Here is a 24752-nt window from a genome sequence, read left to right on the forward strand (position 1 = left end):
TGACGAAAAGACAGGAGGTGGAGCTGGAGGCGGCAGAGTTGAAGATGCTAAGATTTTCACTGGGAGTGATGAAGAAGGACAGGATTAGGAACGATTATATTAGAGGGACCGCTCAGGTTGGATGGTTTGGAGACAAAGCAAGAGAGGCAAGATTGAGATGGTTTGGACATGTGTGGAGGAGAGATGCTGGGTATATTGGGAGAAGGATGCTGAATATGGAGCTGCCCGGGAAGAGGAAAAGAGGAAGGCCAAAGAGGAGGTTTATGGATGTGGTGAGGGAGGACATGCAGGTGACTGGCATGACCTAGGAAGATGCAGAGGACAGGAAGAGATGGAAATGGATGATCCGCTGTGGCGACCCATGATGAGAGCAGCCGAAAGTAATAGTAGTAGGAGTAGTAGTAGTAGTAGTAGTAGTAGTAGATGTATTCAAATGGTTCTAGTTTGCGATCAAATATCCTAAAGATCCTTTCCAGTGACTTAAATTCATTCCAAAATCAGCTGGATGACATCTTGAATGTGCAATAGATCAATAAGTGATGCTTTTCTTTTGGTGTTGTTACTTAATAGATTAGATTACATGGACCACAAAATTCCAACCCAGCACTACACCACTTGATTTCCCTGAATAGTGTCTGTCTGGTTTAATGTGTGTTAATCAGTAAAATCAGTTGGTGTATTGTTGGATTGGAATAAAAACCTGCATATGCATTGTACATGATTAACACTTGTTTGAGGAGCAAGTGTTTTGAGCTTTGAACATTCAAAGCTAATTCACTAGAACTGAACTGTTGGGCTCTTCATGTACTGTATTTACTGCATTATCAGAGTTGAAGGAACAGCATTGTGTTTGGCAAATCCTGTTTAACATTGAGGAAAAAATCTGAATGTAATTCCTTTGAAAATGGGTGCTACAAACTTGGAAAGGGATTCAGTATCTGGCTCAAATAGTAGTTTGCTGTTTTCAGATGACATATACCTAAAATGAAGGCAAAGCTCTCAATTTACCAGTCAGTCTTCGTTCCAACCCTCACCTTTGGTCATGAGCTTGGGGTAGTGACCGAAAGAGTGAGATGGCGGATACAAGCGGCTGAAATAAGTTTCCTCCGTAGGGTGTCTGGGCTCATTCTTATAGATAGGTTGAGGCGCTCGGACATCCGGGGGAAGCTCAGAGTAGAGCCACTGCTCCTTCGTGTCGAAAGGAGCCAGTTGAGGTGGTTCGGGCATCTGATTAGGATGCCTCCTGGGCACCTTCCTTTGGAGGTTTTCTGGGCATGTCCAACTGGGAGGAGACCCCAGGGTAGACCCAGAACTTGCTGGAGGGACTACATGTCCAATCTGGCCTGGGAACACTGGGTGGGCATCGCTGGGGAGAGGGACGTCTGGAGTGCCCTACTTAGCTTGCTGCCACCGCAACCTGACCCCAGAGGAGTGGCTGATGATGAGATGAGATGAGATGAGATGAGATCAGATATACCTAAAATGTTGTGAGCGTTATTTTGACCTATTGTGCAAAGTCATTTTTGAGGTGGGTTGACGTCAGCCACCTCTCAGCTAGTTGCACTGTCATCAGACTAGGTAGTGATGGCCAAATGCACATCACAAAAGACTTGCTGCTTGTATACCAGAGACAAAAGGCAGTGTAATGGAAGATTTGTGAAAACAGAGAAGTACAAGCTGGGCAGGGCAATGATAGGTATGATTTATTCAAATATTTATGTCATTGTAATAATTTGTCCCTGGTTAGAGAGATACTTTTTACATGCAAAGGTTGGTGCCGATCATCAAAAAACCTTGCTTCTTCTTTTTTTTTTAAATGGAACTAAAAATGGAATTTAGTTTCTGTTGGACGAGGCATTAGCCATACACATAAAATTGACCAATTTAAATTAGATACTGAAATTGAAAACACTGTCGTTCTAATTCAGCTTACAAAGACAAACCAAAACAGAACAACTCCAATATACTAAGAACATACACCATTATCACTGTCCATTTGGCCAAGTCTTTAACAGAAATGACAGTCTGCTCTGAGGCTTAGCAGAAAGAAGCTAATCAAAGCAAGTTTTTTTGTGGCTTTCTTCATCTACAATAGTGTGAATAACACAGGCTCTTATCTCCTAAACCAACCAAGGATCATGCATATACTATAAGAGAGGGATTAATTTGCACCAATCTAGACACTTAAGATGTGTTGTTTGTGGGGTTTTTCCTTTTTTTTTTTTTTGCCTGGTTATATTGTACATGAGGCCTCTACCTCAATATATTTCCAAGTCTAAATGAAGGTTGAATGAATGAATGAATGAATCGGACACAGGTCCGCCATGTTGCCTGGCCAGGCCATTTCTGGCTCCCTTCAATCCCTGCCTAGCATGCCACAGATACGTTTCGGGCAATCAATCGTGTGCAATGTCCATCACCCTTTCAGTGTGATAACCTTTTGTTTTAACTTTCAGACTTTTCTCGGCAATGGTGAGTTATGGAGAAAAACTTGAGAAGAGCCACCTTTGGCCCCAGGTGAAGACTTACCTCCACATGGCTAACTGGATCATAAACTACAAGCCGGGCATCACTGCCAAGCCAGCGAACTGTAAGCTCAGTTTGAGCACACACAGCGCTCCTCCCATAACATAGCATAACATAGCATAACATAACATAACATAACATAACATAACTAGCATAACATAACATAACTAGCATAGCATAACATAACATAACATAACTAGCATAACATAACATAACATAGCAAAGCATAAAATCACATCACATCACATCACATCACATCACATCACATCACATCACATCACATCACATCACATCACATCACAACATCTATTTATTCAAATATCTAGCAAGTGAACAAGCTAGCTGTCCCTAATAAGAATATGAATCATTTGCAGTCAATCTCTGGCCAGCACAATACATAAGAGATTGGTTTACTGCTTTTGTTATTATCCTTTTTTACATTTCCTGCCATCAGTCTCAGAACTAAACTTGCAAAGCTGAATATCAAAACAATATAAAGTCAAGTCAAGTTGCATTTTATATAATGCTTTTCTAGCTGCAACAGCCACTCAAAGCTCTTTACAAGGGCTAAAATATTGCATATGTAAACATAGCACAAAAAGTAAGGAAATGTGTGTTTGGTAGATTATTTCTTTGTTGTAACAATGCTTCTTGGCAATAAATTTTATATCAGGCAGCTGATTGTCAGCACCTGGGGTACCAGAAGCTCAAAACAAGAGTCAGTAGCAACAGCAAAATAAGCTGTTTGGCATTGGCGGAGAAGATTTGGCAAATTTTTCATGGGCGCAACCCACATACTCAGCTCTGCTGCTCATCCCACAAATGCATGTTCCTTACAAATGTGGCCCCATTTAAAAGGGAAATAAACAGGCTTTCCAACGGTATAAGATTTATTGCCAAGAAGTATTGTTTCAACAAAGAAATAATCTACCAAACACACATTTCCTTACTTTTTGTGCTAAGTATATATAAACCTACAATGAGAATGAACACTGAAATATAGTGAGAATATGGCTGAAAAATAAATGTTTCCAACATCTGTTAGGGGGAGAGATTTTTATTATCTCAGTGTCCGATAATCACTATACTACTGCCTGTGGAAACAAAATCTTGTGCCACACCCTACAACTGCAAGCTATGATGTAAGTGTGTGTGTGTGTGTGTGTGTGTATGTACACATTCCCACATATGCAAAATTGTGTTTTCTCCTTCAGGTTCGATTGATGAAAACACCTTAGCTGTTCACTGTGACACTGGTTTGACCTGGCCCCAGTTTATTCAAGCCACAACTCACACCCTGACGTCCCTTCCAGACAACCCAGAAATGTTGTTAAGGTATGTTAATTTTTTTGATTAAATAAACTGTGTTAACATAAAGATTTTCATTTATTCTACTACTACTACTACTACTACTACTACTACTACTACTACTACTACTTTCAGCTGCTCCCATTAGGGGTCGCCACAGCGGATCATCCGTTTCCATGTTTTCCTGTCCTCTACATCTTCCTCTGTCACACCAGCCACCTGTATGTCCTCTCTCGCCACATCCCTAAACCTCCTCTTTGGCCTTCCTCTTCTCCTCTTCCCTGGCAGCTCCATATTCACCATCCTTCTCCCAATATACCCAGCATCTCTCCTCCACACATGTCCAAACCATCTCAATCTTGCCTCTCTTGCTTTGTCTCCAAACCGTCCAACCTGAGCGGTCCCTCTAATATACTCGTTCCTACTCCTTTTCTTCTTCATCACTCCCAATGAAAATCTTAGCATCTTCAACTCTGCCACCTCCAGCTCCGCCTCCTGTCTTTTCGTCAGTGCCACTGTCTCCAAACCATACAACATAGCTGGCCTCACAACCATCTTGTAAACCTTCCCTTTAACTCTTGCTGGTACCCTTCTGTCGCAAATCACTCCTGACACTCTTCTCCATCCACTCCACCCTGCCTGCACTCTCTTCTTCACCTCTCTACTGCACTCCCCGTTACTTTCGGCAGTTGACCCCAAAGATTTTCATTTATTACCACAATATAATTATCGCACCCTTTTCCTGCACGTTGATACAGCGTCCTTATGTATTTTTTTTCTTTTCTCCTTTTTCTGTAGTTGTCTCAAAGGGACTGTGACTCTGCTGCAGCATGTTTATGGAGACATCTTAAAACACCAGTCAGGATTATATTTCCAACAAGAAATCCTGAGTGGCGATGCCCTCTCGGCCTATCTGATTAACCTGATGAGTAACTTGAATGGCTTCGCCCAGATGGTGTCCACCCTTAATGACAGTGCCATCTCTAACTCTGATCTAATGCTGCCCCACGTTTTCAATCTGCTACAGTCCACAGGTCTGACCCCACTGATGCCACTGTTTTACAGCAATGGCCCCCTCAATATCTCCACAGTGATAGATGTTGCTCTGAAACTCGGAAGACTGAACCAGCACATCTTCACCTTCAACGAGACAGACCCCACAATGCCTGAGCTGGAGAGGCTGATTTTTCACTTCCTCTCTATGGAGGGGAACCTCACCTTGCCCCTATCCCTCAGTATGGGACACACACTGCTTGTGTACACAAGCTACTTGCACCCCCAAGAGGTGGCCAGACTCAGGAACGCAATTCAGCCTTACACCAACCAAACCTCAGCAGGCATTACAGAGGCCATCCTCAGTACCATGGAGTTGTTCAAGAGTGTGATGGACGCTCCCAGTGGTGACCCCACAGGTGTAATCTTGGGGTACCTTCGCCAGCTTCAGGAGTTCCTGGTTTCTGCTCTCAGACTCCGCAGAACTGATTACCTTCAGTTGCCTAGTGGACAGCTAAGCACTGCTCAAGTTACCGATCTCTACCTGACTGCCACGGACCTTCTCAATCTCATCAGCCCAGAGGGACTTCAGAACCTCACTCAGGCTGGGCCAGAAGCTGCCCAGAAGGCTGTGCTAGAGAAAATGCTAGCTCTTCTACCCTTGGAGGTCCGGCTGCGTGCTGTTCAACTTCTACAGGATTTTCAAGAGCTACAAACGCAGCTGTCAGTTTGTAACTTAGCAGGCCAAGATTGCGTTGCCGGGGTCTCTGAAATTGTTGAATTCCTGAATCAGATACTGGAGATAATGCAAGCAGGCAAAGGTAATATCACCATCCAATTAACTCCGACAAACCCTTTCCTGAGGAGCCAAGAATCCCTGCACATTGCATTACCCCTGTTTTCTCTTCTCCTGTCCCCAATGGATGCTGCTTATGTGAGAGCCGTCAACCAGACTCTTTATTTCATCAGGTTAGTTATGGCTACACCAAATATAACTGTGTCTGATGTTCAGAATGCCCTGACACAGTCAAATCTCACACTGATGGAGCTGGACAGCATTGCTACCATGGCTGGAGCTGCCAACATAAGTGACCTCATGGTTAATATCATGATGATTATCAACGTCCACCAGTGTTTTAAGTCACAGCAGACCCCAGTTATGACATCTCAGTGTGCTATGGGATTAATACATGGGATGAGTGGTTTCCTCGCACACCTTCCTACTCTCCGTAATGAGACAGCCATCCTCTCCTTCATCCCAGCGCTTGTCAATAAAGCCATTGCTGATATTGTACATGTCAACGGTAGTTCTGATCCACACCTGTCAACTATACAAATTCTAAACAGCACCCTGGACAATATCAAGAATAGCCTTCAGCTGATCCACCTGAACACTTCTGAAATCATGAATGAAATTAGAGTTGTTGAAGGCCTTCTAAAACTAGCCGTCAGTACTCAACCCTTCAACAACATTAATAGCACCTTGATGGGGGACCCCCAATATGCTCAGAAAGTCTACCTGGAGATCGCCCAGTGGTACCTGAAGAAGTTGGAGAATGTCACCAGTACCAGCTCATTCTCAGATCTCCTATTTACATTTTACCGTGTTACAGAAATGCAACTGGCTCTTCAACTGGCACAAGCAGACTTCACCTTGTTTGTCAATGACCAGGTTGAGAACCTAGTTAAAAACCTCCAATACCCTCTAGATGGGAGAGGGCTCAGCAAAATTGGCCAGACAATCATTGAGATTCTCCGCCAACAGATGGAACAAATAAAGGACAACCTTGAAATCCAGAATGAGTATTTCCAGAAACTCGGTGGAGAGCCGGTGGTCAACATTACCATTTTAAATGGGTTTGAACAACAAATTAAGGAATACCTAGACCTCATACAGGATTGGATGAGAAAACCCAATGTTTCTATGGTCCTTACCAGCATGCTCCAATGGAATAACAATAGCACAAACATCTCCACCCCAGGGATGGACCTCCACCAGTTACTCCAGACTATGGTTCATTTCCTTAGTGATGAGCAACTGGCCTACCTCTCCCTAATAAACAACATCACCCAGTCACTGAACAAAGCCCTTGTAATAGCTGAACAACCAGGGGGCCTTCAAAGTGACCACTTCTCAGCTGCCATTCTGGAAACAGTCCAAAGCACAATGCAGAGTCTCACATCAGTAACAGGCCCTCTACCACTGTCCGCCCAGAAAAACATCATGAGCATCGTGTGGGATTCACTTCAGCTCATTCTCCATCCAGAAATGAGCTTTGCCTCATCACGTAACATCTCACTCCTTATCCTTAAGCGTGCTGAAAGTGTTGTCCAACAGACACTACCTAAAATGGTAGCTGATTACCTGCAGTATGGAATCCAAATAATGACCACATATTTTGAGACCATGTCCTCAGCTGGTGGACCAGACAAGTGGAATGAAATGTGAGTTTTTGCTTCTTTAATTTTTCACTGGACAAAAATGACGACATTTTTCTAATCTCATATGTTGCATTTGGAATTTACATCACAGACTCATTGGTGATGCACTTTCAAATAATAAATATAAATGCCATGTTTGTTTTTTTTTTCCTCCCAAGCATTTTGAACGAAATGAAAACAGTTCAGAGCCTCCTTCCCTCAAACAGCACTGTCCAGGCCCACATTTCTGTCATCATTAACGTCACTCACTTTGTTCTGGAACATGGCCAAGGTAAGTCAAGGTTTCAGTGTCACTGCGTTTTGACAATGCACTGTCATGGAGTGGAGCTGGCATTGTGCACTTCATTATTGAATGATCCTTCCCATGTTTTCACCAAATAGCGCCTAGCACTTTAGACCAGAATAGCATGTTGCCGTACTGCGAATGTACTCTACCTTGTGGTGAAGTTAGGTCAACTCCATGAACGGTTTTTATTATTATTTTTGTTTTATTATTATTTCAGGCATTGTGACCCACTGGGAAAGTTTTCTGAATGCGTCAGCAGGAAATCTGGCAGTCCTCAGTAGTCAGGTAAGGCCTATGATAAAAAATAAACATGGCTCTTAAGATTTTTTGTTATTCAAGTGAAACTGACTGCTCTATGTGCTTCTGCCAGCTCTATGAACTTAAGATAACAAATAATCTTGACATTCGCACTAGAACAGACAGACTGACAACTTCAGGTCAGCATTTCACTACCTCAGTATTCATTGGCACAGGTTGTCTGACAAGATGCCGACCACACAATGAAATTGTGTTCTCACCTGAGTTGTGTATTTTATATGGATATCTTAAATTCATTTGGCTTGAATAATTTAACAAAATCTTGTTGGCCACTGCTGTACTTTGAATCGCATTGAATTATTCTTGAGACTGAACCAAGGTTTTCAACACCCTCTTCCCTTTTTCTTTTCAGATTGGGAAACTCCTGAACAGTCTTTTACCCCTTGTCATGGGAGAGTCAGCCATGCCAGTAACAATTCCACCTCTGGAGAGCTTCGCCGACTTTGCTCCTGTCCTGCAACAGATACTAACTGGACAGGCAAACGAACACACCTGGCACAAGTACGTTCCACTGCCACCTGCCAAAAAAACACACCGGCCAAGATAAAGACCCTGGGCCTCAGTCAGATAGCACCTCATGGATGGTTTGCAGGCCCTCTTTGATTTTCATTTTCTTTTTTTTTTCATTTCAGATGTTAAAGCATTTTAAGCAGTTGTCAAATAAGAACGTTATCCAGGTTCCTCCGTCTTTACCACAGTCCTTCAGCCAGTAATGAAAGTGGAAAAGAATAAGAGCAGGCTTTGTTCTTGTTGGCATTTTGACGTGGCTATTGGCAAATGCCGGGGTGTTAAGTTTGGAATATGGTGAAGTAAAAGCACTATGAGACGTTACCGATGTTCACCACATGTGTTTCTGCAGTAAAAAAGGACACATCCTCATGCTCCTCAGTGGAACATATAAGAGCTGCTTCAGTGTATTGGTGCCCACTTCAATCACTGACTTTAGTCAAATGGCCCTTGTGTTGTGTAACAGGCTGGAGATGATAGTTGAAGCTGTACTGTCAACCCTCAATGAGACGGAGCTGTGGGAGGACATTCCACTTGCTGCTTCACTGATGGACGAAGTCATAGGAGCTGTGGTTGACACCATGCAAGCAGAGAATGGTGAGAAAGGCCCTCTTAATTAAAGAATATTGAGCAGCAATATTGTTTAATGAAATCCTTTAAAGTGCTGATCTAGGATCAATAGGGTCGTTTAGGCTATGATGAGCATAAGAAAAGGATAGTCTGGTTAGTGATCCTCGTGAGATCTCAGAGAAATAGAATGAAGACCATCATTACAAAGATGCATCATCATGGGCGTCCGGGTGGCGTGGCAGTCTATTCCGTTGCCTACCAACACAGGGATCACCGTTTCGAATCCCCATGTTACCTCCGGCTTGGTCGGTCGTTCCTACAGACACAATATGGGTATGTGTCCTAGTCGCTGCACTAGCACCTCCTCTGGTCGGTTGGGGTGCCTGTTTGGGGGCTGCCCCGACCCCAACCTCCCACACGCTACGTCCCCCTAGTGAAACTCCTCACTGTCAGGTGAAAAGAAGCGGCTGGCGACTCCACATGTCTCAGAGGAGACATGTGGTAGTCACAGCCCTCCCCGGATCAGCAGAGGGGGTGGAATAGCGACCAGCACGGCTCAGAAGAATAGGGTAATTGGGGTAATTGGACGGGTAAAATTGGGGAGAAAAAGGGGAAAAAAAGATGCATTATCATATCCTATACAACTCTTATTTCACACAGCACTGACAGTGACTTCTCTCTGAACACTATCATCTCTATCATTGTCACTATGTTGGAAATAATTGACTACTATTGATGAAAAAAAGGTGTAAAAAAACCCCATCCATTACTAGTTTTGATTCCAAAATGGATATGCCGAATATTAAATTACGAAGCCTCCCTGTTCTTGTCAAACCGTGTGTTTTCCCTTCCTCGCAGCACTGATACTGAGCTTCCAGAGGCCTCTGGTGACCCTGATGGCAGAAATTGCACATTCTGTGAATACCAGCCGATTCAACTTGTCTGATGTTGCTGAAAGAATGCAGCTTGCCATTGAGCTTACCATGCAGGCTGCCAAGCAGGTTAGGCTGTGACTATCTGTCCTGCAAGTATGCATGCACGTGTGTGTGTGTGTGTGTGTGTGTGTGTGTGTGTGTGTGTGTGTGTGTGTGTGTGTGTGTGTTTGTAGGCTGTCGTCTGCTTTGTGAGGATGACTCAGTAATGTGTTTGTTCATGTCAAAGACCTTCATTCCTATATTACAGATAACAATATCTCACCGTGGCTTCACAGTCAGTGTGCTGAAAGTTGCCCTTCCTGTTTTAGTGGACAATAACATATAAGACGCCCGTGGTTTGCAATAGATATCGGAAGCTAAGCATTCCTCTCCCCTGCTCAGTCACTGTGCGTCATGTGGAATTTAAAAAAGGGCTTTTTGGCTGTGAAATGCTACACACTTGGTCCAGATCACATGAGAGTTTAAGATGGGTGTCAAAGGCTTTGCGTGGAAACAGCAAGACTTGCTTTGAGTCTGTGGTTGAACGAGAACGACCGCGATTTCACTCCTACCTAAAACGACCATGGGCGGTCAAAATGATGGCCAGTTTTTAAAATATATTGTAGCGAATTCGGGGGACAACGCAACCACAGGAAGTGCCGCGGCCGGGAAGCGAACCCGTATCGTCCGCACCGCAGGCGACGTCACTAACCGCTCGGCTAAAGGGTCAGACCCGTTAGTTATGGACTAACGTGTGTTATTAGTAGTTTACAGTCGTCACCCTCTCCCGGAAGCGCGCCCTCGCGCTTTGTTATTCCCGCGCTCCGAAGAGGCGTCTGAGGATCTGCATACTTCCGCATCCCACCGCTGCCACCAGTGTAACCGGTTATTTTCTTGCCCGGTGCGGGATTCGATACGAGGTGTACTGCACCACAAGGCGACATCACTAACCGCTCGGCTAACGTGTCTTATTAGTAGTTTACAATAGGATATGCCCACGCTCATACAGCCTTCACTGCTTCATGTAAAAAAAAGAAAAAGGTCAGGGTTTAAGAATTGACCAAGTGTTTGTTATGTATGCTAGCCATTACCCTGTTCTGTACAGAAGAAGCATCTTAAAATCGTCCCCCCCCCCCGTGTCCCCCCGATCTTTGAGGGAATCTGGTTACCTATTTTCTAAGAGTTCGAACTTGGCGGAAACTTTATAGGATACCCATTGTTTGTGTGTTTTCATTCACATTGTGTGTGTGTGTGTGTGTGTGTGTGTGTGTGTGTGTGTGTGTGTGTGTGTGTGTCTATATGTATGTGCCTGAGAAATGATGATACCTGTGTGAGAATTCTGCCCTTTTCATCCCCTCCAACTAAACTGCCTGCGTGGAACGAGCATAATGATTCCCCTGCACCTTTTGTCTGCATGTCACCCTGTTCTGTTTTCATCTCTCCCCTCCTTCCCCGAGCTGGTTTTCTATGAGCAGTGTTTGAGAAAGACGATGTACTGTTTGCCTTTTGTTGTTTTCTTGCCCTCCAGGCTAATGGGAGCTTGGAGTGCAGTGAAGCTCTTAACGCCTGGGAGCCGGTGAGGGAGGCGGCCGGCCTCAGCAGAGCCACCCTGGCTGTGTGGTGTAACATCAGCCTGCAGCCGGTCCTGGAGGCCCACGCCTCAGCCCAGGCCCTCTACGCCAGTCTCAACACGACTGTGAGTGTAGCAGGCCCTTATTAAAGTCTAAAATCCCATTCAACATTATATTATGCAGTTTACTCCACGATTAAAAAAGAAAAAAGGAGAAGGGTCGGTTATTTTGTGAAGCTGCTCTCAGGTCTTTGAAATGACACCGAAAGAGGAAAAACTGATGTCAGACTTTGGTCCCCTTCAAGTCTGGAGAGTGATTGCATTGTTTTTGAAAAGCGTAGCCCCTCCATCATCGAGGATGTGGATAAAAGAAATGTTAAACTTGTTTTGGCCTCGAAAGGCTGACATATGCTATTAAAGGGAAGCTGAAAAGCTAAGTCAATAATTGGAACCCCTTCGTGGACTTTTTTTTTTAGAAAATAGAAATATTGATATTCCATGACAAAAAAAAAGAAAAAGAAAAAAGAATTTATAAAATAGGTCCTTATTTATTTAGTTATTTATGTTTATTCATGCTTTCATTCATTCATTCCTTCATATATTCATTCATTCACTCATATATATGAGATTTTTATAATTTTTTATAATACATAAATTTCATTATTTGTTTAGTATTATTATTTATTATCAATCTATGTACAAGTGTAATGTGTGCTCCCTCAGTTTTCTAAACCTTTGTGCTATGACTGTTTTTCTTATGTTTTCTAATGAAGAAAAGTCTCAATAGATTGTTGGGGAAAAAAAATAATTTCATGGGTGATTATATTTTCCACCACTTGGTGGCAGTGTTTACTCACATAGGAAGCGGCCTTGGCACTAATGACTATCTATTTCTACTGCCTGTTGTCTACTGTCTGTGCAGCACATGGGGTTGGCACCAGCCACAGTCAATGCCACAGCTGAAAGGATTGTCGAGGCCTTACACTCTCTCTACCAAGTCAACGTGAACCGCTCCATCGTGACAGAGGGGCTGATCACGGTTCTCTCCAGTCAGCTTTCCAAGCTGGCAGAGAAGCCCTTGGTCTCCCAGGCCCAGATTTACTGGTACCAACACTTCCAGGACATGCAGCTGAAACAGGGGTGACTATCAACAGCCGCAATCTGCATCATCAGTGGTCCTTTATAGACGAAGAGATTGCTCACATTGTGCTGTCTGCTAACAACTGTTTCTGCACTGTCCCTATGCTCTGTTAATTATTCGCTTCATGTTTAGCTCCCTCAGTTTGGAACCACAATAGGAATAATAAATACACATTCACACGGTATCTACATTCGTACACACAGTAGTTGGCGCGTGCATATATGCTCTTGCACCCACAGGAACACACATCACCTATGCTTAAACTCACAACTTAATTTGAAGTCATTTCATTATCCACATGCACCAGAGGTGAGCCAGTTTGATTCATATGAAATTACATGAGAGGACTGGATAGATCACATTTGCATTATGCCTGATTAATTTAGTTTGACTCTTTGCCTGAAAACAGGCAGGTCTGCACAGATAGTGGCTTAACCGTGATTCGGTTTACTGAGAATCCCTCTTAAAATTGATTTCCCTTTATGTGCCAGCTGTAATAATGAACTGGGCACAGTGATAAGGATCACATTCTGCATATCTCAGGGAATCAATCAAGTCTGACTGCATGAGTTATAGATCATTGATCATGCTGGAAAGACCACAAAGTCTATTATCCGGGCTGAAATGAGAAAACTATGTGAATAAGTTTAAAGGATGATGATGATGAATTATGATTACGTCTGGCTCAAACTGAGAAATTATAGCTTTAAGGAATTATTGCATGAGGGGAGTGAAAAACGCACATGGGTGGCATTGGGTGAAAGTAGGCCAAAAGTGAAACGCTTGTTCGTCTGCTCCACTGAAACACTTACCTCACTTTGAATTCCTCAGGCTGTTTTGCAAACCGCTTGAGGTCACATTTGCAGTGGACGCATGAACTGTAACTCTATATTTAAAATCTCTTGGAAATATTAAATGAACTTGGCAATCATCCTCTTTATGTTCTTTGCAGTTTGGCTTCCGTCAAAATGATCTCACATCAGCTGCTCGGTGTGGCTCCCTCCCTCCATGCCTACATAGAATCAATGGACAGTGTCCTCAGCCACATCCTCAACAACTACCAGTTCATCGAAGACAGCAACCAAACCGAGGCCTTCTTCAAAGAAGCTGGAGCAATCTTCCTGACCTCCATGAACATTTCTTCTGACTTCCTGAATCCTATGATGTGGGAGAACTTATCTGGGCTAAATATGACACATGTTAGTGACATAATGCAAGAGGCAGTCAAACTGATGGTCCACATGAAGGTGTTTGGAGATATGCCTATGGTTTACCAAGCTATGGAGCAGTTTCTGGCATCGAACGAGACCAGGCTCGTTGTCGAGAGGGTGACTGAGATGTTTTCCTGGTGGAGCTCTACCAACGCCACTGGGATGGATCTGCTCACTCATACCTTGCCCAAAGTGTATGAGACCTTTAAAGCTTTCTTGTCCATCCTAAGTCAGATGAACCTGGACCTGCCTGCAAACCTGGAGGTGTTTGAAATGCTTGCTGGTAATGTCACTGAAATGCTGATGCAGATGGAGAGTATCAGTGACCTCCTGTCCTCCGTGGTCTACCATGTCAGTCAGCCTCAAGGGGAAATGAAAGGGTCTGGAGGTGCCTATAGTGGAGCTCAGCAGACTAGCCCCTCAGCCAGGGTCAGGCATCGACGTGATGCCCCAGGGGAGCCAGCGAGGGAGCCCATGGATTACTTCATAGACTTGTTCTACATTGACTACCCTGCATTGTTCAAGGCAATCTCGGTCCCCCCCACCATGCCAGAAATCATTGAGACAGCCCATGTTTTCTTTGCCAACCCTGATCTCAGTGTGGTGATGAAGGGGGTGACTAGAGAAATGCCTTGGGGCTTGAATTCCTCCAAGGATGAGACCATCGACACTGCCCTGGGGGTGCTGTCCTACCTTACCGTCCCTACACAGTTTAACATGTAAGGGCAATCTGTTAACACTGTTACCGTACGCCACTATCAACCACTTAGGCTGTTTTTCACCCTGGCTGCAGTCTGGCGTGACGAATTTGAGAACTAGGAAAAAATAGAAAACGTCTTTTGCACCTTTGATTGTAGGGCAAAAAGGCAGGCTCTAGGTTGAAATGTAGAGATGCTCCTAAATATAGAGAACCCTAGCTTGTGTACATCATGGCTTTTTATACACTTTTAGACTTCTTTTGTACATGTTTTTCAAAAATACTTATATGTACTCATATTGTGAGTTAACAGCATGATTTTGAATAATAGATGAAGAGTTTGCCCTTAAAACTGTATATTTTCAATCTTCCTTTGAAAATGACTGGATGTGTGGGCGTCCGGGTAGCGTAGTGGTCTATTCCTTTGCCTACCAACATGGGGATCGCCGGTTCGAATTCCTGTGTTACCTCCGGCTTGGTCGGGTGTCCCTACAGACACAATTGGCTGTGTCTGCGGGTGGGAAGCTGGATGTGGGTATGTGTCCTGGTCGCTGCAATAGCGCCTCCTCTGGTTGGACGGGGCGCCTGTTCGGGGGGGAGGGGGAACTGGAGCGAAACTCCTCACTGTCAGGTGAAAAGAAGCGGCTGGCGACTCCACATGTATCGGAGGAGGCATGTGGTAGTCTGCAGCCCTCCCCGGATCGGCAGAGGGGGTGGAGCAGCAACCGGGTCGGCGCAGAAGAGTGGGGTAATTGGCCAAGTACAATTGGGGAGAAAAGGGGGGGGGGTTAAACAAAAGAAAAAAAGAAAATGACTGGATGTTAAATCTTTCCTAGGTCATCCCTGGACCAGCTGAGGAATGTGGTCGACTTGCTCCCAGAGGGCGTTCCCTTCTTCACACTCTTGAAGAACATCACCAGAGGCCACACAAGAGAATCTCTAGGTTCCTCCATTCCTACTCACTCACAGCTCTCAGTCTCTGGGCAATAACACGCCTCGGGTCTCAGACAGCCTTTTGATGAGGAGTGCACATCAGACAGTCACTAGTTCAAGAGGGAATCCCTAAGAGTAGGGTCCTCCCCTGTCCGCTTCTCACTTTTTTCTTCAAGTCTTTGGCGTTGGGTTGGAGTTATACCAAGTTTACACACTGGCTCCCTGATGTGTTTCCCCCCAACCTTCGCTGCGCCTGTTCGTCGCTCTAATATGATTCATCGATTTTGCAACCTTTGCCCAAATTTACGCCGTCACACAGTAAACCCTGCTGCCTCTTGCAGTGACCCTTAGCTGTTGCTAGTCCTTGGAGAGACCGCGGTCCATTTTGTTAATTCAGTTGTTATTGCTTATGTGATTATAGCGCGGTATCATTCTGGAGATGCGCGTGATACAGTTTCACGTCGAATTAGTGAGAACTGGCGAAGAGCTTGAGGGCACATGGCCGTCCTCCAACGGAAAGCCACTCGGTGCCATATTAAATCTCATTAGCCGAGCAGAATTCAATCACTCATCCTGCTCTTCCCTACCCTAAACGCTTCCCTTCGCGCCCCTGTGCTCAAGTTGACGCCTTTGACCTCATTTTAATTGGGCGCCGCGCTTGAATGATACTGTTTATGGTACAGAGACGTACTCCACTCGTGGCAACGGCGTCATGTCTTCAAAAGTCAAGTAGCTTTCTCGATGCACAGACGGCGAGCTGCTGTAATTGCAATGGCCTCTAGGTGTCAAGCACTTTAAGATTAAGCATCACTGTTGTCTAATTTTGGTCGGCTTAAATATTCTGCGATCACATCTCACTGCCCGAGGTGGTGCCTTTCTTGGGGCTTGTCAGCTAGGTTTTAATGCACGGCAGCATCCGGTGCTCCTGGCCCTTTCGGCCCCATCAATTCGGCACAGGGCTCCACTTTAAGCACATCATTCGCTGCCTGCTGCCCAACAACGCTGCCCTGAAATGGCGCTCATCGTAATGAAGCCCAGTGGGACGTCATGTTATTCTGTCACCTTACAGGCTCTGCTCCCCCACCCACCCCGCTCACCTCTTTTGTCCCCTTCTGCTATCACTCTCTAACCTTTTCTCCTTTCCTCCACAGAGAGCCGGATTCTCATTCAGCGGACCATCCAGACAGGGTCTGAGCTCCTCAACAGCAGCATGGCAGGCAAACGCTTGATGGGAATACTTGGCCGGCTGACATCTCAGGTCCGAGCGCCACACTACCACCTCCACCTTCACATAGCCACCTTTATTACCTACTAAGGGAAGGAAAAGTACTTAACTACGTATGTTTAAACAATTCAAGCGGGGCGTCCGGGTAGCGTAGCGGTCTAATCCGTTGCCTACCAACACGGGGATCGTTGGTTCGAATCCCCGTGTTACCTCCGGCTTGGTCGGGCGTCCCTACAGACACAATTGGCCGTGTCTGCAGGTGGGAAGCCGGATGTTGGTGCGTATCCTGGCCGCTGCACTAGCGCCTCCTCTGGTCAGTCGGGGCGCCTGTTCAGGGGGAGAACCGGGGGGAATAGTGTCATATGGCATATACCCACATTGTTAGTGGATCTATCTGAGACTGTCAGGCTGGCTTAATGACTTTCAGCTTGTGGTATGACGCACAATATGCACAGCAACAACAGGGCCACAATACGACAAGTTGAGACAAACATCACTAATTGATACACTAAATACCATTAAATACTACAGTGCAGTTTTGCATTCACCTGTTGGAAATCTTGCATTTAGTACAAGTTGTGCAAGTAGTTAATTCACTTTTTACCCCGGTACTGGCTTTGAGCTATGTTGCAGTATAAAAATTCAGATTTACTACTTATGTGGCGCTTACCTGATGTGCTGTCTTGTAGGTGTGTGCCATAGAGAAAATGGACTCTGTGCAGCAGCTGATGCAGGAGCTACACGTAGGTCCTGGACAGGTGTGTCAGGTCCTCATGCCCAGCCTGCAGGTCCTGGCTCAAATCCTCATGGGGAACAGATCCGAGCTGTCCAATGCCCTCTTTCAGACCTTTGTTGGAGACCCCAGCACCTATGCTGGGAATGCGAACTGGTGAGCGCTTTTTAAATCAACATTTGAATTCAAAGACGTTCGAACCCCGGGGTTGTCCAACCCTGGGGGGGTCGTCCCCTGTGTGGAGTTTGCACGCTCTCCCCGTGTCTGCGTTGGGTTTCCTCCCACAGTCAAACGACATGTAGGTCAGGGGAATCGGCTGTACTGAATTGTCTCTGGCTGTGTGTGGGCCCTGCGATGGTCTGGCGGCCTGTCCGGGGGTGTCTCCCCCGCCGGCTGCCCAATGGCTGCCGGGATAGACTCCAGCATCCCGCAACCCCGAGAGCAGGATAAGCGGTTCGGTTAACGGATGGATGGATATTTTTACCGAAAGGGAAACTGGCGTACTTACCAATATCTCAGCCAGTCTGCCTCACAGCCCTCCCACCATCCACCGACGAGTCAGATTGGCCGAGCTGTTTGTTTTCTGATCACCGCAGTTGAGAAACTCTTGCACGGTGCCGTCTGGTATGTATAGACAATGTAGAACAGCTCTTTGGCAGGAGGACGCCGACGTCTCCATCGAAATGAGTTACACGGAAGCGTTTATAGTTTTACAAGACTAGACAGAATACCAGCAGCTACTGGACGTGCAGATTATTAGCGCCAGGATTTCCCCTTTCATTCTGCTGAATTCTGCATTTGTGTGTGTATGTGTGTGTCCTTGTGTGCTTCTGTACAATTGCAGGACCTCGTTGTTCAGCGCAAGTGTCGGCTTTAACACCAGCAGCCTGAACTCTCTCAATATCAACCTTACGTCCCCAGGCAAGACCCCTTTATGACACCTTGTGATGATGCCGTCACGGTATTTCGCGACGCATCCTCGAATCATGCCGTCGCGTTTTAGGACTCGTTTTTTGTTCTCTTCAAATTTGCAGAAGTCTTGTTTTAGAGGTAGAGGTTGTTCACTCCTGCACATACTTTGCCACGTCTTCCCCAGGTACGGTGAAGGTGGGCGAGTTGCTGAGGAATAAGACGGCTTTCATGCTGGACGTTCAGCGGCACATGGACGTGGACCCCCACTTTCTCCATCTGCTGATGGAGACCACTCTGCCAGACAACAACGTAGTGGTGAGCCCACCACGTTTCTACCCAATCGTATCCGGCCAATTACCCCACTCATCCGAGCCGTCCCGGGCACCCCTCCACCCCCCTCTGCCAATCCGGGGAGGGCTGCAGGCCACCACATGCCTCCTCCCATACGTGTGGAGTCGCCAGCCGCTTCTTTTCACCTGACAGTGAGGAGTTTCATAAGGGGGACGTAGCGCGTGGGAGGATCACGCTATTCCCCCCGCAGTTCCCCCTCCCCCCCCCGAACCGGTGCCCCGACCAACCAGAGCAGGTGCTATTGCAGCGACCAGGATACATACCCACGTCCGGCTTCCCACCCGCAGACACGGCCCATCGTGTCTGTAGGGACGCCCGACCAACAAAACCCAACATGGGGATTAGATCCGGTGATCCCCGTGTTTGTAGGCGACAGAGTAGACCGCCACGCTACCTGGACGTCCTGTGTAGATATTCTGACCAACTGAAAAAAAAAGGTCTGATATAGACGTTAAGGGGAGGCATGGTGGCGCGGTGGTTAGCACAGTCGCCTCACAGCAAGGAGGTCCTGGGTTCGAACCCCGGGGTAGTCCAACCTTGAGGGTCATCCTGGGTCATCCTCAGTGTGGAGTTTGCGTGTTCTCCCCGTGTCTGCTGGGGTTTCCTCCGGGTGCTCCGGTTTCCTCCCACAGTCCAAAGACATGTAGGTCAGGTGAATTGGCCATACTAAATTGTCCATAGGTGTGAATGTGTGTGTGTGTGTGTGTTGGCCCTGTGATGGTCTGGCTGCCCAGGGTGTCTCCCCACCTGCCGCCAAATGACTGCTGGGATAGGCTTCAGCATCCCAGAAGAGAAGTAGCTGTTTAAAGCTGTTTTCTTTATGGATGTGTGTTGAAAGTGACACTGCTTCTTCACTCTCTCTCATTTGAAGTTGTGCGTCTGGATCGTCCGCACAGCCGTCCGTTGACACATCCACAAGGTGTATTTTTGTTGTGGCCAGGGGCTGTTCCTGATTCTTTTATTGCCCCGGTTCAGATCCTGTCCTGGCTGGTTAGCCTCCAACACTGCAACAACGCAACCTCCTTCAGCGACAACCAGACAGCCGCCGTCATCTTCCAGGCCTTCTGCTCCTTCTCAGCCGAACACTGGTACACCTTCTCGCTGCTGGTGGCCCGGCATCTTAACATGGAGAGGCTGATATACAGAGTAAGGATCCGTTTTGATTTTGCTGCAGGGTCAATACATCAAAAGGCAAAAACACATCTCCTTCACTTTCTTCAGATATGTTTGATTTTTTTTCTTCTTTTCCTCCATGGGATTCATTTGCGTGTAGTCCCATTATAAGATCTATGCATCTGACTGTCACTCATTCACAGCCAGTTGTCAGAAACATGTGGTATAGTTAAGGAAAAGAGTGGTCTTGCCCACTTAATAGCAGCTGAACGGGCAGACTTATATTGACAATATTCTGGCGGACCGGGGGAGGTGGCAGGGGTGGGTTAACAACGACTGGACCATAGGTAAGGCTTGTAAGTCAGTAGTATCATAACATATAAAGTAACGTGCCGAAGCAGTTTTGAGGCTTCATTGCCTCATTAGACAGCTTGTCTCCACATTATCACACACACGGGTCTCGGAGCATACGAGTCACCGGTCGCAATAAAGCCGTATTTTAGGTACGACTCATCTTATTTCCTATTAAAGGAAGCCTTTTTTTTTTTTGCTGTCTCAGCCTCTGCTGTCTCTGCGTTATCCTCATTAGACCTTTTATCTCCTCTACCTCTTCCTAAGAAACTCTCAAGTGATGTCTGTTTTTTAACAGTACTCATGGTAGCTAACTAGTAGCTGCTAGCAGTGAGCTGACTGTGTCTCTGAGTTATGAAGTTAGTCACCACTGGTCTGCCGAATGCCACGTGAATGAGTGATAAAATTACATCATTGTACACGCGTCAAGTATCCGTTTCAAATTAAAAGCCCTCTAGCGTTACACAGTCTGGCTGGACCGGGCTTTTATTTGAATATCGTATATCATATTGTTTCCTTGCGGCCCGGTAGCAAATGCTTTGCGGCCCGGTGTCGGTCCATGGCCCGGCGTTTGAGGACCCCTGGACTAAAGGGTCCGACCCATTAGCCAAGGGCTAGTGGGTGTACACGTCCGTGGTCGTTAACACCATCCCCGTCCTTCGGGAAGCGCATCCCCCCGCACATCAGCTCCCTCACACCTCTGGGCGGACGCGCCTCCGATGGCCTCGCGGTCTCACCATCCCACTTCTGACACCGGTGTAGCCAACTGGTGTCCAGAATATCAGTTCTCGAAAAGGCGAGGCGCTCCATATCAGCCGGTGCAGTGAGGCGATGCTCTGCTGACAGCGTCGCTGTAGGTCAGCGGCTCTCTTGTCAGTAGTTGTTTGACTAGAACTGGAATTAAAGACCGGTGGTTATCTTCCACATTCACCTCTTCATACACCCAAATTACTTTTTAAAAGAGGCCTACGAGACAGAGGAACACCAAAGACAGAAATGCTGTGATTAAAAATACATGACCAAGTGCTAATATTTTATCACTGAGAGTAATACGTCGTGGGGCACTGTTATCCACACAGTCAGCACAAACTGTTTCAGATCTCCCTTGTTGGGATACTGGCGTCATTATGCGGCTTTGCACGTGTCCTTCTGACAGCAGTCTTGCCTTGCCTAAGAGCATATAGCTGCTTGTTAGCTGACTTCTCGGGCCAAAGGCTCTTTGAAAGAGAGGTGACCGTGTAAATGTGACTGCCCTTGTCGTGCAAAATGGTGAAATGAAAGAAAAAACAAACTGCATTTAAAGAAAAGGCAAGGTAAAAAAAAACTGTGGAATATCTTCGTAACCTTGCTCTCCCCCCCCCCCCCCCCCACACACAGATGGTGCTATCTGAAGACATGCAGAGCGTGCTGGGAGTCATGCTTGAGATGGCCAAGTCCCTGACCGACATAATGAGCAGACTGGTGCCTGCCATCAGCCAGCTGCAGACTTACCTCTACTCCATTGAGAATCTCAACCTGGTGGCCAACCACGAGTTCAAACATGTGAGTCCTCCGATCTCCGGTTCGAATCCCCCGTGTTACCTCCGGCTTGGTCGGGTGTCCCTACAGACACAATGGGCCGTGTCTGCAGGGGGGAAGCCGGATGTAGGTATGTGTCCTAGTCGCTGCACCAGTGCCTCCTCTGGTTGGTCGGGGCTCCTGTTCGGGGGGGGGGGACTGGGGGGAATAGCGTGATCCTCCCACGCGCTACGTCCCCCTGGTGAAACCCCTCACTGTCAGGTGAAAAGAAGCAGCTGGCGAGCCCACATGTATGGGAGGAGGCATGTGGTAGTCTGCAGCCCTCACCGGTGGAGCAGCGACCAGGACAGCTCAGAAGAGTGGGGTAATTAGCCAGTTGGGGAGAAAAAGGGTGGGGGGGGGGGTTCTAAACATGAGTCTTCTTATTACAGTATTTCACTATGGAGGCTGGCAGAGTAAGCAGGACATAGAAGTGTATGATTGTGCTGCAAAGAGGTTTTGGGCTATCTGTTCTGTCACTTCCATTTTCAGTTATTTAACCCACACTTTTGTAAGGAGGACCTTTTCGTCTTTTCATCAGATATATTTACAGCACAGTGAAGAAAAATGCATAATGACTACTCTCCGTTTGACACTAGACATGCACCATGCCCACTTTTCCTATTTTTGTCTGAAGTATTGCTGGCATTTAATGTTTTCTCAATGACCTTCATCTTCCATTTTCGCATACTTATGGGCACCACGTACTATTTAAATGTAAATGTTCTGCGTTGTGCAATGGACAAGTGGGGGCATGAACACCGCATAATGTCTGAGCATTATGTTTAGTATAACCGACTACATTAAACGTATCCTAGATACTAATAACCTAGTTATTAAAATATTATGCAGGATAAGATGGTAACTTGCATCTTCAATACAAACATGTAATATATTCCTGTGTTTACAGTATGTGTCCTCCAATAAGTAGATTTTTCTCTGCCCAGCTCCTCTCATTTCCACTTAGTTGAAGCCCCTAAAGTATTTTGGCTTTAATATTTTGAAAAGCCTGAAATATTAATGTATTTCATTTTTGAAAGATAGTTCTGTTTTTTGGTTGAATCAAAATTGAGATGTTGTAGCATCTCTGTGGTTTGCTTTTATTTTGCTGTCATAATACTTGTGAAGATGCAAAGGTTATAATACTTGTGCACCTGCGAGGTTATTGTTAATGGGACGGTGTTAACACATGTCGGATCAGGAAAGGAATACCTGAGTGTCCCAGATACTGATGGGTTTTTGAATGTGGCTGTAAACCCAGCCAACTAAGTCTTCATCTCTGGTTATTTTGTACTCAGATGGTGAGAGGGCAGAGGTCCAGCATGTCTAGCCATGCCACGTTCACCACCCTATCTCGAGCCATGTGCAGCAACGGTATCCTCAGTCTCTTTGGAATCTCAAAGCTGCCCACGTCATCAGAATCGGAGCCGTCCTCTCACACCAGACAACAGAGGGAAGAGATGATCAGGAAGTTTAAGATTCCACGCGACGCCTGTAAGTTGAGAGGGGGGATTCGTGGTGCATTGGCTGGGCGTGGTGTAAAAAGGCAATATATGAACTATAATCATTTACATATAAAACTATTTTATTGGGGTTTCCGGGCGGCATAGCGGTCTTTTCTAGTCGGCGGCACTGTGGCGCAGTGGTTAGCGCAGTCACCTCACAGCAAGAAGGTCCTGGGTTCGAGCCCCGCGGTAGTCCAACCTTGGAGGTCGTCCCAGGTCATATTCTGTGTGGAGTTTGCATGTGCTCTGGTTTCCTCCCACTGTCCAAAGACATGCAGGTCAGATGAATCGGCCGTACTAAAATTGTCCCTAGGTATGAGTGTGTGTGTGTGTGTGTGTGTGTGTGTGTGTGTGTGTGTGTGTGTGTGTGTGTGTGTGTGTGTGTGTGTGTGTGTGGGCCCTGTGATGGCCTGGCGGCCTGTCCAGGGTGTGTCCCCACCTGCCGCCCAATGACTCTGCAGGGATAGGCTCCAGAATTCTCCGCCACCCTGAGAGCAGGATAAGCGGTTTGGGTAATGGATGGATGGATGGATGGATACCTGCAGTCATTTGAGACTGAAGAGGTCACTGAGATGAGTGACGGAACGTTTCTCTCAATAAACACTGCATCCAGATGAACCGGTTCAACTTTCTGTTATTTCCTTACCTGGATATCTTGGATTTTTAAAGACTATATACGAACTTAGTCAGTTTATGCTCCTAATGCTGAACATCATGCTGTGAGTGGGTCCCGGTGGAGAAAATGCCTTCATTCACCAGTAGTCTGTAGAGAAGACTGTCAGATAGACCCTGTGTGAGAATTGCGTGATATGTCCCCCTGGTGAAACTCCTCGCTGTCAGGTGAAAAGAAGCGGCTGGTGACTCCACATGAATCGGAGGAGCCCAGGGATCTGTTGTTGGTACAATATTTCCTGCCAGATAGACCTTTCATTTAATTATACCTTTCATTTCTAGCTGTGAAACTGGGCTGCTGTGTAGCCTGTCCTCTCTGATATGCTGAAGTGTTAAGGAGAATAAATTCTCGATGATATATTCAGTATTGGGAACTGTGAAATCCTGTTCTTCTTGTGGAGATAAGTCTGATGGTCCCTCTCCATTCCTCTCCTCCTCAGCTCCGTTCTGTATGAGCCTGTACCTGGACATGGTCAATACCACAGGGGGAGCCATCGCCTGGGCCTTCCTTAAGCCCATGCTGATGGGGCGAATCCTGTACACCCCTGACAACCCCATCACAAGGGCCATCATGGAGAAGGTACACACACTCCAGCACACACAAATACTGTGTAAGCATCATCCTGGGGCGTCCGGGTCGCGTAGCAGTCTATTCCATTACTTGCCAACACGGGGCTCGCTGGTTGGAATCCCCATGTTACCTCCGGCTTGGTCCGGCGTACCTACAAACACAACTGGCCCTGTCTGCGGGTGGGAAGCCGGATGTGGGTATATGGGCTGGTCGCTGTACTAGCGCCTCCTCTGGTCGGTCGGGGTGCCTGTTTGGGGGGGAACTGGGGGGGGAATAGCGTGATCCTCCCACGCGCTACGTCCCCCTGGTGAAACTCCCCACTGTCAGGTGAAAAGAAGCGGCTGGC

At 46.4% G+C, this 24752-nt stretch overlaps 1 protein-coding gene across 1 annotated transcript in view; it reads left to right on the forward strand.

Annotated features, from left to right (window-relative positions):
- Nucleotides 1-24752, forward strand: part of abca12 (ATP-binding cassette, sub-family A (ABC1), member 12) — a 112336-nt gene that overhangs the window by 27861 nt on the left and 59723 nt on the right. The window contains 20 exon segments of the mRNA XM_056288934.1: nucleotides 2457-2590; nucleotides 3741-3861; nucleotides 4633-7272; nucleotides 7428-7540; nucleotides 7773-7840; nucleotides 8226-8374; nucleotides 8847-8977; nucleotides 9809-9951; nucleotides 11393-11560; nucleotides 12357-12574; nucleotides 13528-14505; nucleotides 15320-15426; nucleotides 16568-16674; nucleotides 17331-17530; nucleotides 18219-18318; nucleotides 18482-18601; nucleotides 19613-19783; nucleotides 21479-21643; nucleotides 22957-23152; nucleotides 24276-24415. Coding sequence (XP_056144909.1) covers nucleotides 2457-2590; nucleotides 3741-3861; nucleotides 4633-7272; nucleotides 7428-7540; nucleotides 7773-7840; nucleotides 8226-8374; nucleotides 8847-8977; nucleotides 9809-9951; nucleotides 11393-11560; nucleotides 12357-12574; nucleotides 13528-14505; nucleotides 15320-15426; nucleotides 16568-16674; nucleotides 17331-17530; nucleotides 18219-18318; nucleotides 18482-18601; nucleotides 19613-19783; nucleotides 21479-21643; nucleotides 22957-23152; nucleotides 24276-24415 — 6169 coding nt within the window.

Source organism: Lampris incognitus, chromosome 11 (genome assembly GCF_029633865.1).
Source record: "Lampris incognitus isolate fLamInc1 chromosome 11, fLamInc1.hap2, whole genome shotgun sequence".
NCBI classification, from domain to species: domain Eukaryota; kingdom Metazoa; phylum Chordata; class Actinopteri; order Lampriformes; family Lampridae; genus Lampris; species Lampris incognitus.